This window comes from Mesoplodon densirostris, chromosome 3, assembly GCF_025265405.1.
Source record: "Mesoplodon densirostris isolate mMesDen1 chromosome 3, mMesDen1 primary haplotype, whole genome shotgun sequence".
In the NCBI taxonomy this organism is placed as follows: Eukaryota; Metazoa; Chordata; class Mammalia; order Artiodactyla; family Ziphiidae; genus Mesoplodon; species Mesoplodon densirostris.
The window spans coordinates 127,109,845-127,129,037 of record NC_082663.1 but is presented as its reverse complement, the minus strand read 5'-3'; the positions used below and the strand labels follow the sequence as shown (position 1 = coordinate 127,129,037).

At 38.6% G+C, this 19,193-nt stretch overlaps 1 protein-coding gene across 1 annotated transcript; it reads left to right on the top strand.

The window, feature by feature from the left end:
* The first annotated feature begins 10,294 nt into the window (after positions 1-10,294).
* Positions 10,295-18,281, top strand: C3H5orf46 (chromosome 3 C5orf46 homolog). The gene is made up of 3 exons (XM_060092044.1): positions 10,295-10,364; positions 14,724-14,859; positions 18,233-18,281. The coding sequence occupies exons 1-3, from the start codon at positions 10,295-10,297 to the stop codon at positions 18,279-18,281; spliced, it is 255 nt and encodes an 84-aa protein (XP_059948027.1).
* Positions 18,282-19,193: the final 912 nt, after the last annotated feature.

Below are 19,193 nucleotides of genomic sequence, written 5' to 3'. Positions count from 1 at the left end.
AAAATAGTGTAGCTGTTTTGGAAGAGTATGGCAATTCCTCAAAAGATTAAACACACAGTTAGCATATGACCCAGCAGTTCCACTCCTACCTATGTATATACTTATGAGAAATAAAAACATACATCCATTTAAGCACTTGTACAAGAATATTCATAGCAGCATTATCCATAATGGCCAAATAGTGGAAACAATCCATATTTCTATCAACTGATGAATGGATAAATAAAATTCAGTATATCCATACATTGAATATTATTTGGTAATAAAAATGAATGAAGTGTGATACAGGCTACAATGTAACTGAACCTTGAAAACATTATGCTAATGAAAGAAGCTTGGCACAAAAGGCCACACGCTGTATGGTTACATTTATTTGAAATGTCCATTACAGGCAAATCTATAGAGACCAAAAGCAGATTAATCACTGCCTAGGGCTGGAGGGGGAAGGATTAGGGAGAGACGAGGAGTGGCTACTAACAGGTATAGGTTTCTTTGGGTGGGCAATGAAAAAATGATAAAATTGGTATGACAACTCCATTAATACACTAAAAAAGATTGAACTGTGCACTTTAAATGGCTGATTTGTATGGTATGTGTAATATATCTCAATAAATCTCTTAAAACAATTAGTGGGGATCAGTTCCCTCCTCTTCTACATGCTGAATGAGTGTTCTGTAGATCCATTATTATTTGTTCCCTGATAAGAATTTACTAGTGAAATTATCTTATCCTGGAGTTTCTTCTATTGGAAAGTTTTAAATTATGAATTTTATTCTTTAATAGATATGAAACTATTCAAATTAGCAATTTATTCGTGAATGACCTTCTTCAGTTTGTGTCAAGGAATGTATCCATTTCATCTAAGTTATATCTATGGGCCTAGAGTCATTCATATCATTTCTTATTATTTTTAATAACTGTACAGTCTATAATGATATCCCCTCTCCAATCCTGATATTGGTAATTTGTGTCTTTAATTTCTCTCTCTGTCTCTCTGATTGGCAAGTGTGCCCAGATATTTATCAATTTTATTGTATTTTCAAAGGGCCAGATTCTGGTTTTACTGATTTTTCTCTTTCTCAATTTAATTGATTCATGTTCTTATCATTATAGTTATTTCTTCCATTTGAGTTTATCTTGATCTTTTTCTAGTTTCTTAAGGTAGAAGGTGAAGTCATGATTTTCTTCTCTTTTAATATAGGTCTTTAACGCTATAAATTCACTGCTAAGCTCTGCATTAGCTGCTCTCATAAGTTTTCATATATATATTTTTTTAATTTTTATTGGAATATAGTTGATTTACAATGTTTAGTTTCAGGTGTACAGCAAAGTGAATCAGTTATACATATACATATATCCACTCTTCTTTTTTTAAATTCTTTTCCCATATAGGCCATTACAGAGCACTGAGTAGAGATCCCTTTGCTATACAGCAGGTTCTTATCAGTTACCTATTTTATATATAGTAGTGTATATATGTCAGTCCCAATCTCCCAATTCATCCCTCCCCCTTTATCCCCTGGTAACCATATGTTTGTTTTCTACATCTGTGACTCCTGTTCTGTAAATAAGTTCATTTGTACCCTTTTTTTTAAGATTCCACATATAAGCAATATCATATGATATTTGTCTTTCTCTGTCTGACTTACTTCACTCAGTATGACAATCTCTAAGTCCATCCATGCTGCTGCAAATGGCATTATTTTTTCTTTTTATGGCTGAGTAATATTCCATTGTATATATGTACCACATGTTCTTTATCCATTCCTCCATTGATGGACATTTAGCTTGCTTCCATGTCCTGGCTTTTGTAAATAGTTTTTTAATCCAATTCAGAATATGTTTCAGTATCTCTTGGGGCATCCTCTTTGATCCATGGATTATTTAAGACTTTTAAATTTTAATTTCCAAATATTTAAGAACTTTTGACATACCTGATTTTTTTATTTCTAGTTTGATTCCATTATAGTAAAAAATATACTTTGTATTATTTCAATTCTCTTAAATGTGTGAGGCTTATTTAATGATCCAATAAAGTCTGTCTTGAACATGTGAGGCTTATTTAATGATCCATAAAGTCTATCTTGAACAATGTTTCCTTTGCAAACAAAAAACTGTGTATTCCACTGTATTAGGTAGCATACTTTATAATGTAATTTAGGTCAATTTGGTTAATAGTGGTATTCAGGCTTTTTGTATCTTTCCTGATTTTCTATCTTGTTCTACCGACCACTGAGAGACTAGTTTTGAAGCCTTTATCTGTAATTGTGGACTTGTTTATTTATCTTTTCTTGTCTGTCAGTTTTTGCTACATAGATTTTGAGGCTCAATTGTTAGCTGCATACACATACAAGATTATTTATATTCTTAAGGAATTGATTCCTTTAGGATTATGTAATGACTCTGTCTCTGGTAATATTCCTTGATCTGAATACCACATTTTCTGATATTAATATAACCACTCTAGGCTTCTTTTGATTAGCGTTTGATGATATATGTTTTTGCATTCACTTATTCTCATCTATGTCTTTATATTTAAAGTGAGTTTCTGTATACGGTGTAGTCTGACAATCTCTGTCTTATTTTTATGGGTTTATATTGTTTACATTTAATATAATTTATTAATATGGCTGTGTTAAAATCTACAATGTTGCGAGATGTTTTCTTTTGATCCCATCTATTCGTTCTTTTCGCCTACTTTTTGCCTTTTAGATTAAATGAGTATTTCTTATGGATCTATTTTTATCTTCATTATTATTATTTTGGCTACAACGGGTCTTCGTTGCGACATGTGGGATCTTTTGTTGCAGGACACGGGCTCTTCATTGCAGCCCATGGGCTTCTCTCTAGTTGTGGTGTAAGGGTTTTCTCTTTCTAGTTGTGGTGTGTGGGCTCCACAGTGTGTGGGCTCTGTAGTTGTGGCGCACAAGCTCCAGAGCGCATGGGCTCTGTAGTTTGTGGCACACGGGCTCTCTAGTTGAGGCGCGTGGGCTCAGTAGTTGTGGTACACAGGCTTAGTTGCCCCACAGCATGTGGGATCTCAGTTCCCTGACCAGGGATCGAACCTGGGCCCCCTGCATTGGGAGTGTGGAGTCTTACTCACTGGACCACCAGGGAAGTCCCTATCTTCATTATTGACTCAGTAGACATGCCGCCTTTAATTAATCACAGTTTTTCTTCTATTTATAGTTTGACAATTTATAGTTTTCAAATCAATTCTGTATCCACTACCTCATTTGATACCAGAAAAACCTTGTGATTTAAGTATTATTATACCCTGATCTGGCAAAGATAAATTATATATGACTGGCATAGAAACTTTTACACTGTGAATTTAGTGCTATGGTCTTCATAATTTGGGGGAAAGTCACTATTTCCATGTGATTAATTTATGCTTAATTTTTTGTTAACTCCCCATCATTCCATCCCATGTGCCAAAGGCATGACCAAGTACCTCTTCTGGAATGTTGCCTCCACCCTTGCCCGTAGCTCTAGCTGCTAGAAAAACAAAAGCGACTAGACTCTTAACTAACCTTCCTTGTTTAGACCTGGTCTGTTAGTCTGAGTTTTGGCTCTCATTCCAGTGGGGCTCATGAATCACCTCTGCCACTGACTCCAAACGTCCATTTACACATTTAATGAGCATCCATTGAACACTCACTGCATTTATTCATCACTGTCTACCTGCGAGTCATGGTTGTGGGCGAATGGTATTTGAAGACAAATAAGGCATGGCCCGCACTTGAGGAACTTGTAGCTTAATGAAGGTGTCAGAAATAAAGCAATAACTTATGATTCAATGCAATACATACTACAATAGAGGTGTGTGCAGTGTGGGCCCACAGCAGAAGTGGTGAATTCTGCCATGGGTTAGGTCAGGGATGTGACCATGATGTTTTTCTGAAGGATGTAATATTTGAAGTTGAGTTGGTGTGGGTTGGATAATCCATGCAAAACTAACAGGGTGATAGAATAAGAAACAGTCTGGAGGTATGCCTAGTAAAGTAGGAGGGGAAGTTATGTGCTCAGAGAGTGGTGGGAAGTTATAATGCAAATAGTAACATGTATTAGACCCACACTGTGCTAAGTTTTTTGGTAGCATGATCTCATTTATGCTATAAAATTTTTATGAGGCTGCCACTCTTGTTATTTTCATAATGAAGAAGGAGAACTGAAGTTAGAAGAGTATCACCAACTTGCCAAATCACACTGTAAAGGACTGGGAGGATATTGTACTATATAACAATGAGAATACAAATACTGACCCTTCATAGTGGACCCAATATAAACAAACAGTGTGAGCATTCCATACATGCCAGGCAAATACTAACCCTGATGAAATCAGAAATGGAATCCAGGCCATCAAACTGTAGACCCTGTGCTCTAAGACTTATTCTATACTACAACTAAGAAAAAACTGGAACTATTGATTGAGAGTAAAACATGAAGGGCTTTAGGTATACACAGTAAGGAGGCATGGAAATTATTAGAGATGGGAAATGACAGAAGATGTAAACATAATTATGTTTGAGAAAGATTAAATGACAGCAATGTTTAGGAGATGGGGGAGACATACATCAGGAAGACTGGACTACTATTGCGATAGTCAAGACAATGGCCCAAACTATGACACTATGTGGAAATGAAGAGAATTTGATAAAGCTGAAGGCTATTTGAGTGGAGAATTGATAGGACTTTGTGAGCAAACAGGTTCTGTGGTGAAAAAAGAGTTAAAGAAAATTTGTACTTCAGGTAATTGGATGGATGGCAATATGCTTATCTAAGATTGGAACAGGGAAACAAGAGCAGGGGAAAAGCTGACTCTGAGCTCTAATACTTAGTGATTTGTGATTTCTTACTTCCCCCCAGTATTCTCTGTTTCCTCTTCTCCCTTTCTCTCTCTCTATTATCTCTTCCTAGCATGTTCATTAATTAAAACGAATTTCAAGATTCAGTTAGTTCACTTTAATTTTTGCTACTAATATCAAAACTCAGGAATTTGAGGGGTCATTCTTAGAAATATGCTCACTCTTCCATGCCTCTGTGCCTTTGCAGATGTCATTCCTCCCACCAAGGAGTCTTCTCCATACCTTGCTTGCATAGTGAACACCTACAAACCCACTTTTCCAGGCTCCAAACAAATGATACCCCCATGATTTCCTCCCCAGGCAATGTTACCACTCCCTGATAGTCTTACATAGGAATCTGTTCATACTTCCATCAGCGTTTCTCATATTTATATTGCAATTGTTTGGTTATTCGTTCACCTCCTCAACAAAGGCGAGGTCAGGGACTGGTTTTTTGCATTATTTTTGTCCCTGTTGCCTAGCAGAGCACCTGGCAAACAGTGAAAGCTCAAGATGTGTCCACTGAATAAGAAATTGAGTTGATGGGTGGCATGAGGCTTGAATAAGTTAAAACGTAGGTGTAGAAAGGTGATTAGGGTGGCAAAGACTATACTCCTCAGCATATGGATACCATGGGAATGGAAGCTCTTCCTGCAGCCACGTGCATCCCTTCCAGGGCTGGTCTGAAACTTTAGGTAGAGTGAACCAAGGACAAGAGAGGGGCTAATGATTTTCTTATGAGGAATACAGGTGTGAAATATGCCCCAGATGTGATATTAAAGAGGAACTGGGGCTTTTCAGTAACTTCCACTTTCCATATATGATTTTAACTTCTCACATACTACCTTTTAATCATTTCTTTGATCCTCCCCCTCAGTCCTGTCCTTTACTCTCTGATCTGAGGTTCAAAGTAAGAAAACATTGATGAGGGCCTCTCCAGGAAGGGTTGCCAGATTCAGCAAACAAAACTACAGGATGTCCAGTTAAGTTTAAATTTCAGCTAACCAACAAAAGTTCTTTCAGTAAAGTATGTCCTGTGAAATGTTTGGGACATACTTATACTTAAAAAATTACTCACTGATTATCTGAAATTCAAATATCATGATGCGTCCTGTATTTAATTCTGTAGCCTTAGCTCCAGTTCACTTTCTGCCAAGGATTGAGAAGGCGCTCTGTACCCTGCACCTTTGATAGATCAAACTGAGCTCAAACACAGGTGAATGATGCAGGTCAATGGGAAATCTAGAGACGAATGGGGAAAACAGACCAGATACAGATGGATCTGTGCACAAACAGGCCGGTGACTGCAGGGTTCATTGCGTGACCCAGGCTTTCCGCCAGTTACAGCACTGAGCATGTGCCGGTGCAAATAAGTTAATAGTTAAGAGCACAGACTTTGACAGGGAACCTTACTCAATACTCTGTAATGACCTATATGGGAAAAGAATCTAAAAAAGAGTCGATGTATGTATTATGTATAACTGATTCACTTTCCTGTACAGCAGAAACTAATACAACATTGTAAATCAACTATATTCCAATAAAAATTAATTAAAAAGAAAAGAGCACAAACTCTGAAGTCACATGTCCTTGAGTTCAATTCCTTGTTCTGGCTCATACATGATTTGTAATGCTAGGCAAATTATTTAACTTCTCCAAGCTTGAATTTCCTTATATGAAATTAGGATAATAATGGCAGCCTCTCAATAGCTTTGTTGATATATTTCATCTAGTTTGACTCCTGGTCAGAGTTAACAACATTAGCCTACTACTATTACTATGACTACTACTACTATTATTATTATCATCATCCCTAATGCTGCTTGCATGACTAACTCTCACTCCCTCCTCTGGGACAATCCAAGGTAGAACAGGGTAGGATAGGATAGGATAGAATAGAATAGAAAAGCAAGTTTACCGTTTAATTTTTGCTTAGTATATACAAGATACTGTGTTGTTTGCATGTGTTTTTCATCCAGTCCTCATAACAACCCTGAGAGATAGCATTATTCCTATTTTGTAGACATTGGATCCAAGGCATAAAGAAATTAGGAACTATTTCTAAGATCACATAGATACACAACTTGTAAGTGGCAATCTGAAACTTAAACTCAGTTGTCTGATCCCAAAGCTCAACCACTAACACACACATCAAGATCTGGCTATGAGATTTCCAAATCAGACTACAAGTATTTCCTACCTGAAGAAAGAACTCTGATGACTTTCAGTTACACATGGAAATGTTCATCGGAATTACAGCATGCTATATTCATTTTATGTTCATATCCTCTTGCCAAACTAGAATGGCATTCTGAAATAAGGTACTCATTTCCTCTTCCTAGCTTGGGTAAAATTGTCTTTCATAATCCCAGTTTCTCCTCTACCTAAAGTCAAATTCATTTGCTTATGCCAATGGAGGGTAAGTCACAAGTTCTTGACTGCTTTTGACATGGCACACATTAAAGGTTCTCTACATTTTATCAGGCATTTTATCTGCTATCTCCTATGTCCTTAAGACAGTGCAGATAACTAGGTGGGAAATTATGTTTCAGTTTTACAGATGAGGAATCTGAGACTTAGAGTGGTGTCAGCCATTTGCCAGAGTTACAAAGATAATAACTGATAGAACTATTACATGAGTCCATGCTTCTCTTCTGAAAATTATTTATTAACTCATTTATTTAGTACATATTGATGGGTATCTTTTATATGTAAGGCACTATCCTAGAAACCAGAGCTATCTCAGTGCACAACATAGACCAGATTTTAACATTTCTTGGGAAGAGAGACATTAAATAATCAAACAAAAATATAATATTTAAGTGCTAAGAAGAAAGAATACAGAGTGTATAAAAGATTATAATAGAGGGATCTGAGTTGGATTAGAGGGTCACAGAAGTTTTCACCAAAAAAAAAAAAAAAGAGAGAGAGAGAGGGGCTTCCTTGGTGGCGCAGTGGTTGAGAGCCCGCCTGCCAATGCAGGGGACACGGGTTCGTGCCCCGGTCTGGGAAGATCCCACATGCCGTGGAGCGGCTGGGCCCATGAGCCATGGCCGTTGAGCCTGCGTGTCCAGAGCCTGTGCTCCGCAACGGGAGAGGCCACAACAGCGCGAGGCCCACATACCGCAAAAAAAAAAAAGAGAGAGAGACATTTTAGCTGAAACCTGAAGCTAAAAGGAATCAACCAAAAGAAGGGAAGTGATAAGAACACAGCAGAGAAAACAATGTCAGGCCTGGAGAGTATCTAATCAGGGGTACTGACAGGAATAGAAGCCAGCTATCCTGCCCCTCAGGATGATGCTATTTCCTTGACACCAGACCACTGAAAGAAGCTGATTCAGGACTTGTCTGCATACCCCATTTAGCTGATATCCATGAGAAGCCAGCAGGCTTCTCTCATAGGTTGTAACATCCAGAAGCTTTGCTTGCCTGTACGGTGTTTTTGTGGTGAATTAGAAAAATATACCCCCTTCTGGGCTGATTAAGCCCTGAGGACTCGAAGCTTGTGCGAAGTAAAAGGTATTTTTGGCCTCTCTCAGGCAAATACAGCCACATGTCAAGGTCCATGGTAGGGCTAACTTGAATGTTATTTCCCCTTGGACAGCACAGTGCTCAGTCCTAAGCACTGACCCTGATGGCACAAATCTAACTTGCTGAAATCTCCCTACTGTGAACATTATCTCCAGATCACAATGCTTTGTATAGGAGAGACAGGACCAGAGTCGTCTTCTTTTTTTTTTTTTTAAATAAATTTCTTTATTTATTTTTGGCTGCATCGGGTCTTCCTTGCTGCACACAGGCTTTCTCTAGTTGCGGTGAGCGGGGGTTACTTTTCGTTGCAGAGTGCAGTCTTCTCACTGCGGTGGCTTCTCTTGCTGTGGAGCACGGGCTCTAGGCGTGCAGGCTTCAGTAGTTGTGGCATGTGGGCTCAGTAGTTGTGGCTCATGGGCTCTAGAGCTCAGGCTCAATAGTTCTGACACACGGGCTTAGTTGCTCTGTGGCATGTGGGATCTTCCCAGACCAGGGCTCAAACCCATGTCCCCTGCATTGGCAGGCAGATTATTAACCACTGCGCCACCAGGGAAGCCCCAGCGTCTTCTTGAGAGGATAGGTTGGAGAGGCCTGGAAGGGTCCAAGCAGAGCTGCCTGATGGCTTTCAAGTGCTAAACCAGGAGAAAGAGGGCCTAGCCTTTGCCCTGTGACACCAGACAAGCCTCCGTTTTCTGCAATTCAGTTAATTTCTCCATTTATTAAAAGGACCCTCTGACACTCACAATGTATAAGTTTTGGTCAATCTGTAAGTTTAGTGACCACCCCAAGTCCTCATCGCAGGTAACTGTTTTATTATAGCATTCCTCAAGAAAACCAGTATCATCCAGACTTGAACCAAATTTTATCCCTTTGAATGTCTGTATCCAAAAGGAAGGGTATTTTACACCTGAGCTATATAACAACATCTCAAACCCAATATTCCTTTACACTGAGTGCAGTAATTTAATTATTTTTTTTCTCTTTTTTAATGTTTGCAATAGTCCTTGAGTAATATACATTCGACTCCGGAAAAGATAGTCTTGCCCTCAAGGAGCCTACAGGCAACTGGTGGAGATATTTAAACAGGTACCTATCAGGTACGTAAGAAGAACAGTTAGCTCTGCCTGGGAGAACCAGAACAACCTTTCCAAGGAAGTAAATCAAAGCTGAGACCAATGCCAAGCACTATATTAGCCTCCTTGAGAATTCAAAAGTGAATAAAATACTCTGCCCTTAACATATCTATAGGCTAAAGGAGAAGAGAGCTATTAAAGTACTTAGTTCCCAGACAACTGGTCAAGGGTGATATGGCAGGTGATGGAGCGACCATCTGGAGTGGGTTGGAAGGGCCATGATGGAGATTTTGCAGAGAAGGGGGCATTTGAACCTGAGCCTGAGTAATAAGTAGGAATGCATCAAGGAGAGATAATAGGGAAGCTATCCCAGGAAAAATAAAGGGCATGAGCAACGGCATGGGAGTGTGAATAGGCCTGCCCAGGTGGAGTCAAGACACTAGCTCAGAGCATGGGAAGGAAGCAGAGTGCACAGGGAGGCAAGGAGGCACGCCTCACTAACTGTTGTTGCTTGCTCCTTGGCACTGAAAAGCAGTTCTGCCTGATCCCCATCTAATTGTCAATGCTGGCAGTGGAACTAACTCCAAAAGAATGATTCCGGTGCCATTTATAAACACACATTAGAAAAACCAAGAGGGTTTTTCTTTCCCTATCTGTAAAACCCTTAGTTTGAAAGATAGGGCAGGGCTCATTAGTAGAGATCCAAAAGCAAGTTGTGTCTATATCTTATGCAACAACCTGATTTCCATAGCAGATGATGTCACCTATAAATGCCCTATAAATGGAGCAAGGCTTCAGGTGCATCTGAACAATTTAACTGCCTCGATACCCACTGCTACAAACATGGCTGTCTCAGTGCTACGGCAGACAATTGTCTGGGGACTGCTTGTCTTAATCCTGACTTGCCAAGCCGGTAAGTACCTGCAATCGCAGCTCATGCATTGTGCAGTAGTTAGCCATGACTGGAGAGGAAGTCAGTGGCACGGATCCAGAACATAAAGGAGAGAGAGGGGAACTTTGGGCACTGCAGAAAGAGCATTGGACTGGGAGACAAGAGACAGATCTTCTAACAAAAAGAAAGTAGGACTTTTATTCAAATGTGCTTAGGTTACAGTCTCTATCCTCAGTGAATGTATGAAGTTGAGAATGATTTTTTTTCTTATATCTTCATGTGATACAGTGACACTGTTATAATTTCCTTGAGAGCTGGGGGTGTTTATTTTTTAATGATTATAACTAATAATATTCAAAGGCGAGGAGTCTGGAATAAGACTCCTAGGCCTTGCTCTACCACTTCACACTTAAAAGGGAATATCAATAGTTAACTTTCTCATTTAGTTGTCATGAAAATTAAATAAAAGAGACAAAACATATTGGAAAAGTATCTGGTCCATCATGAGCACCCAATAAATATTAACTGTTATTGTTATCATGTATCATCTCATTTGATTCTCATAATCTTTATAAGTAAACATGCACAGTTTTATCATTTCCCATTTTGCAGGTAAATAAACTGAGCTTGCAGAGGGAAAGTTACTTGAGCATAGACACAGGTAGAAGTGGCACACCTGGGATTGAAACCCAAGTCTTTCGATTCTTTCTATTATAAAGCATCTACTTCTTTCATGTCTGTTCCAAGCACATAGAGGACCAAAAGGCAGCATACAGAATTCTCACTAATTAATTTTTGGTCTACAGGAGACAGTGAGCTCTTAACTTATCTCCAATCAGAATGATAGGTCAGAAAACACAGACAGTACAAATAGTAACAGAGCTTTCGGAGCTCTTCTAAATGTAACTTGGCAGGACTCCCACCCTCCATCACCCACTGTCCACTGGCACAACCCACAGGCAGACACTCCAACAAAGCTACAGCAGGGATGGGCTCAGAGACTACTGTGTCCATCTACCCCTATAGTAATCACCGTGGTAAAGTAAAAAGTGAGATTTATATCCTAGAGACCAGTCCCAGGTCTGTCTCTCATGAACTCTGAAACTGGTTAAATCAGTTCACTGCTTTGAACCTCAGTTTCCTCATCATAAAATGGGATAATTACCAACTGCACCAGGTGAAATGAGCATGCTTTTGTAATCACTTTGTAAACTATAAAAACTGTATAAATATCAGCATTACTGTATTTTTTCAGAACTTTATGATTATATTGACTAAGAAACTCAATCGGGTAGTTAATGTAAATAAAGGCTACCCCATATTATAACTGAAAGGAGAAAATATTCAACTATTGGCTTTGATAATTTGTTTCTGGTATGTCAAATTTCTTCATTTTTATTATTTTTCAGCATTTTCAAAGTTCTTAATATTTTAGCAGCATTTTAAAATTTTCGTATCTTTAAGCACTAGCAGAGAAAGGCTACTATGAATCATTCTGTTGTTACTATTATTAACAATAGTAATAATAATACAGTGAGCATTTATTGCGGGCTCACCTTAGACCTGGTACTGCAATAAGTGATTTATATAATATAGATATAGAGATACATAGATATGCATATATATATACATATATGATATACATCACAGATAAATAAAGTATCTTTCCATCTTGACAATAAGAAACTGAGAGAGTAATTAAATATTGTTTACACGGTTACATGGTGAACTTTTTGCTGAAGACAGAATCAAACTCAGGTATATAGGACTCCAAAACATCACCCACCATACTCTCATACCTCTCTCTATATATGCGATCCAAAGGCTGGAGCCAAGGATTTGCTCTTCACACACACTGCAATCCAGGGCTCCTTGCATTTTGAAAAGTTAGCATTTAGTATCATATTAAAATAAAAAGTTAAAGTAAAAATAATAAAATTAAATTGTTATGCAAGTAGGCAGATAAGAACACAGAAAAAAAGGACTCACTTTTCATGCAAGGAATTTCTGGTTCGCAGCTGGCAAATGTCTCCAGGGGACAGTTGCTTGAAGGCAGTATTATATCATATAAGGAACATGCTCTATGAAATTAAAAAAAAATAAAAGTTCAAACCCTGGCTCAGCCACTTTCTATATGTGTGACTTTAGGAATTTCTCTGAGCATCTGTTTTCTCTCCTGTAATCCTATCACTGAACTGAATAAGGATTAGGCATGTGACGAAAGCACATCCTAGTACCTGAGCATCACAAATATACCTTCTCTTTCCTTCCCCTTCATGTAATGAAAACAAAGCAATTCTGGTCACTGTGGTTGCCCTGTGCTTTATGTAAGGGTCATGTCCATATATGTCTATTTTTGCCTTAACTCTTAGCAGCATATGCTATGTACATAATAGTAGGCTCAAAAACACTTGTTGAATGAAAAAAACCAACAGCTGAGTAAATGAATACTTGGTGGTTAGTATATTGACCTTGGTTATAGGTCCCAGACTGGTAGTGCTCCTATTGAATCTTCTGCAATGGCATAGTAAACAATAAACGTTTGCAGAATTGAAAGCCATGTTTTTTACTAAGACTTTCTATTTTAGGATATAATATAAATGCAATTCTTCTCACTAATTTGACAGCCTCCACACCAAAAGCTAGTTACATCTCCTTCATTCAGAGTAATGGGGTACATTGTATAGCAGTTGGGACTTCTTGAGTCAAAATTTGTGGTGGGGGGCTTCTCTGGTGGCGCAGTTGTTGAGAATCTGCCTGCCAATGCAGGGGACACGGGTTCAAGCCCTGGTCTGGGAAGATTCCACATGCCACGGAGCAACTAGGCCCGTGAGCCACAACTACTGAGCCTGCGCGTCTGGAGCCTGTGCTCCGCAACAAGAGAGGCCGTGACAGTGAGAGGCCCGTGCACCGCGATGAAGAGTGGCCCCCGCTCGCTGCAACCAGAGAAAGCCCTCGCACAGAAACGAAGACCCAACACAGCCAAAAATAACTTAATTAATTAATAAATTAAATTTTAAAAAAATTTGTGGTGGGATTGACAGATAAAATACAGGGCACCCAGTTAAAGTTGAATTTCAGATAAACAATTTTTTCGTTTAATTATGTACTAAATATTTCATGGGTCATTCTTACACTAAAAAAGTATTGTTATTTACCTGAAATTCAACTTTAACTGGGCATCCTGTAATTTTATTTACCAAATCTGCCAACACTACTTGTGAGGCTACAGTAAAACTAAAAGATAAAGTCCTACTTCATCCTGGCACCAGGGTGCAAAGGGGAGGCTGTTCGTATCTTTAATTGCCGCTCTTGCATTGCTTTTAATCTCTCAAACCACTTAGACCACTAAGCAAAGCCACCCCCCACCCCCCCAACAAGGGACCTTGCATGTCACCAACTTCACTCTGGACCTTTGGCCTCATTCCAAAAGGCACTTGACTAAATATCAAAAGTAAGAGACCTGCAGTTACGGTACCATCTTCTCTTGCTATTTGTAAGATCTTCTGCAAGTCACTTAATGTTCTCAGTTTCTGAGTCCAGTGAGCTCTGCATACTCCACAAGATTGGTCAAGCTTAAACTTACACAGTAGATGTAAAATCATTATTTACAGAACTATCACATGCTGTACAAGTGATAGAATTTCTCCTTGTCATCATTATTATACTACTTTCAACCTTATAACACACTTGTTGTTAGATCATACCTTTTCTGTCAAAGACTATGCAGTTCATCACAGACTGCTTAAGAACCCGGATTTTAATACCAGGCAAACATGGGATTGAATTCTGATTCTGCCACTTACCATCTCTGTGACTTTGACCCCCTTCTAAACCTCTCTCAACTTCCATTTCTTTACCTTTAATTTCGGATAATAACTTTGCCTCCCTCATAGTGTTGCTGTGAGAATAAAATGAGATAATGCACGTAGATTGCCTGTCATAGGTATGTGCTCAGAAAATGCTACCTATTATTATATCATCCTCCTTATTATCATTTCCATAGGTCCAGGGATTACATGAGAAAAATACATTAAAACCAAGCAATCTGCATTTCAGTCCCAGCCCTGGCATTTACTAGCTGCTTTAACTCTGAACAAGTTACTTAACCTCCGTGAGCTTCAGTTTTCTCATCTGGAAAGAGAACCAATGTCTGCCTAAGCATCAATATCTGTTGCTCTGTTTGGTTTCAGGAATAAATGACATAATGCACGTGAAGACAATAACCAGGCAGGCACTAGATATGCAATAAAATATAACTATATGAGGCTATATAATTAGTGAGAGGGGGTATAAAGAGCTCTAGGGGTTCCCTACAATGAAAGAAACTTCCCATTCTTCTTGCTGAGAATCACCCGGAGATTCCATTCTGTTTTTCAGTTGACAAACCAGATAGCAAGCCAGATGACTCAGACAAAAACCTAGAACCAGCCCTTCCAAAATTCCTAAACCTCTTGGGCTCGGAGATCATTGAGAATACGGTGAAGTTCATCGTCTGCTCCATGATAAAGACCAGGTAAGCACTGAGACAAACTTTGCTTTTGTCCAGTTCACCGTTGGTAATGACCACATTGCATTAAAATGAATGAGAAACAAAATTGCATGCATGCCAATGTATTGTTTTAATTGAAACTTGTTGCCTACCTTAAGATATATTTGCATCTGCATGAATTTCCCTGATCTCTTTTGGGGTGAACACGTTCCCAAGAAATTTATGGAACAAGGCGTTCCATAAAATATTTTTTATTTCAGGACCGAGTAGGGAGGAAGAAGAGCACCGGACCAAGGGACAGAAAGCCAGGTTCTGGTCTTGACACAGGTGTTATTTATTGGGTGATCTGGAGTTAGGCTTTCCCTCCCTGAGTGCCTCAGTTTGCTAATCTGTAAAATTAAAGGAATAAAGGACCCACCCAGTGCAGACACAGTAATTTGCTGATGAAGGTGGGGGGTAGAGGTGTGCTCATTAGTAAGAGGTATGATGAGTCCTGTCTTTATTTTCTGGTTTGAGTAATTCAAGAGGGTTAGCAGACACAGTAGCTAATCTCTCCTCAGAGGCAATCTGAAGAACCTCTCTTATGAGGGTTTGTTTTGATCACGAGAGATTGCCTTGATGGCAAATTCCACAACCCAGACTCTTCCCATTATTTTAACCTGCTTCCAAGCTCCTGTGCCCAACTCCTAATACATCTTACTGAAGTTTACATAGCTCTGATTTTTACATCTACTTTACCCTTTCTTCATTCTTCCAACATTAATCTCCCCAAGTTCAGCTCTCCAGGGTCTATTTTGTTCTTTTGAATTTCTAGGTGCTTTCAATCTCCACCTCTCTGAGGCTCTGCTCTCTAATTCTCTCCTTCACAGCCCCCTAAGCAGAGTTTGACAAAATGCAGACTATTACCTGCTTCAGAATCGCCTGGAGAACTTATCCAAAATGCAGGTCCCTTCATTCCATCTTGCACCTTCCTGGGGCAAGGCTATATAACAAGCCTTTATAACAAGCTTTATAACAAGCTTTCAGGTGATTCTTATATACAACAAATTGAGAGCCTTTGATTGGATGCTCTGGGCTACATGGCTGAGCCTTAAAGGTCCACACAGCCTTTAAATTTGTATTCATCTTTTTTTTTTTTGCGGTATGCGGGCCTCTCACTGTTGTGGTCTCTCCCGTTGTGGAGCACAGGCTCCGGACGCGCAGGCCCAGCCGCTCCGCGGCATGTGGTATCTTCCCGGACCGGGGCACGAAGCCGTGTCCCCTGCATCTGCAGGCGGACTCTCAACCACTGCACCACCAGGGAAGCCCTGTATTCATCTTTTGTGTAGATGTGAATCTTTGTATTTTTCTAGGGAAAGTGCTTCTGACTTTATAAGATTCTCAAAAAGGTCTATTACCAGTAACAGATTAAGAGCCACTTCTATATAGAAGTGATCAGGGGCCATTTTGTATCCCTTGATCTGCTTAAATCCATATATTACTATCATGTGAATGGGCATGATTCTGCATACAATCATCATGAACAAACTGTTAAAACACAGATGTTTATTTTGTGTTTTTATTTTTCATATTGTGGCTACTTTTGCAACTGTTGAGTTCCCATGACTGTTAGTGTAAACAAGGAAAAAACTGAATAACACCTATTATGTACAAAGTAGAGTTTAGACTCCAGTTGAATTCATATTGTTATAAATCACAACAATAGCAAGGCAAAGAATTAGGATAATAATTCTTTTTATTCCTTCCCTGGGGAATTCCCTAGATATAAAATAGCACTTGTTTTCTCTGTTAACTCTGAAAGTTGACTATCTGAAATACTAAAGAATTGTTAGCTCTGGGTTCAGAAATGGCACCTCTTCTACCATTTTCTTTTTCCCTCATTTTATTCTGGGTATATGATATTCTTTCTGTTCTTGGAACTTACAACTGTCTCAGGCTCTCTGCTCTTGCTTTAGTTTCTGCCTGAAATGCTCTTTTTCCCCTCCTAGCTAGTGCTTTGTCCTGCCTCTCATCTAAAAGTCACCTCCTCCGAAAACGATTCTATAACCACTCTTATTAATACAACTTCTTTTATTCCCCGGTTATTCTCTATCACTTTACCTTGTCATTATGTCATTATAACATATCATCATCTCAAATGATTAACTTATTTTTAATCATGTAACTATACGAAAGTAGAGATCAGATCTCTCTAGCTCATTGCTATAGCACAGTACCCTATAAGGCATATCGGGCACTTAGTAAATGTTGAATTAATTAAATAAGGAAAGGAATCTTAGAGATCAGATCTAAAGCCCACATACCCCAATTTGACTGAGACATTTTGAGGGATCTGTGTTGAAAGATACAGCAGTCCTTGCTCAAGGGAACAAATCTAACTGTCCTCACTCTGTCCAAGAAAAGACCATAAATATAACAGGGAATGGGAAATGGGAAGAGACCAGCAAGAAGTATTCCTAAGAACTTAATACATGCTTTGGAAAGTAGGGGCAGGAATTGTGAAGGAAAAAAGTCTAGACTGTAAGCCCCTTCTCCTCAAAGAATTTGCCGTCCTTACTGTATAAGATGGCATGAGCAAATACAATGGTAACTAAACTGCTGAATAAGGTAAATGCCAGCCAAACATCACAGTTAATGTCTAAGGAAAGGAGCTGTCACTGGGGCCAGGATGCCTAGGGGAGAGTTTATGGCAAAGGTGAGAAGAAATTTGGGTTGTAAAGGACTCAATGAGATTTCATTAGAAAGAATTACAAAAATATGGAACTTCATAAAGATAGAAAATTTGCTTTATTTAGTCCTATGTATCCGATGCCTAAATACTGTGTCAAGCACATAATAAATGCTGGATCATAATTTACTCATCTCTTACCTTCTCAGCAGCTACCCCACACCCAATCTTTAAACAGTGGAATGGCCTCTGGCATTAATTCATGCTTCTGGAGACCTAAGTTTTAGACTTTGCTTTGCAATTTACCAGCCATGTGACTTGGACAGGTTTTTTAATCTCTTTGAGCTTCAGAGGTTTTTTTCATATGTAAAATGATTAAAATTCATTCACGTATCCATTCAATAAATATTTATTAATTCATACTATATGCTAGGCACTGTTCTAGGTGCTGGGGATATATTATGAAACAAATATATCAAAATATCTGTCTTTATAGAGTTTATATAGGAATAGACACCAAACTAATAGATTTGTTGGCAGATTTAAAGAGATAATTATGTATAATGGCTTGTCAAATTTGAACTATTATGGAAATCTTAGACCTTACTACTTTATGACATAGGAAAACTTGAAGTATTGCTCAAATATTATAAGATACCTTAGTGATGATTCTAACATTACTGATCAGCCTAAATCATAATTCATTTTTCTCTCTCTTTTTTTTTTAAGAGGATATATGGAATGTGATGATAAACAAGAAGAACATTCATCAGAGTGACTTCGACCAGGTGATTTTAACCTAAAAACTTACAACCAAAAAATAGTGTATTGAACAAAGGAAAAAGGGTCTGTCTGATTTACTTAATAAATTTGGGCACCCATATTTACCCATAAGCAGAAAAGCAGTATTTTTTGTGTGTGTTTTTGCTTTATTCTTGCAGTCGTTTTTTAAAAATTGATTTTAAGTAGATGTATTTTTATCATCTCAAAGTCACTGACTTAATAAGATTCTCTTAAGAGAAGAAGCACAGCTGTGGGGTGAAACAAGTAAGCCCTGGAAGTGAGGAGATCTGGTCCTGTCACAACTCTGCTTGGAACTTGACTTGTGCAAGTTCCACCTATGAAAGGAGGGGCTTATATGCATTAAAATCTAAAGACCCAGGTAAACAGGCAATTAGTTACTCATGAGAAGAGTGAGATTTACTGAACCTAATTCCAGGAGAAAGGACTAGTAAACTCTCTAATCCTGCAGTTAGATTTATGTGCAAACAGTCTGGTTTGAGTCCTCAGAGATGCCTGCTGTTTCCTTATCCAGTTCTCTCCTGAGAATGGATATCGAAATATAAATACAGAAATGTTAGACTTGAGAAATAATTCTATAAGTAACTAGCATGAACTTAGTACTTCTGTTTTAGGCAGTAAGCTAAATGCTGTATATGTAGTACCTAATTTAATTCTATCTAACATTCCCTATGAAAAATATGTATTGTTATTCTTAAATTTCATAAATAATAAAACCAAGTCTCAGGGAGCTTAATTAATGTGGCCAAGTTAATAAGGGAGGAGGGGTGGATCTGAATTCAAACAGCCTGATTCCAGTCTGTGCTCTATCACTCAGCAATAGAGCTACTGAACAGTGAATAGTATAGGAAGAGGCAGTAGAGAATAGTGATTAAGCTGTGTGATCTTA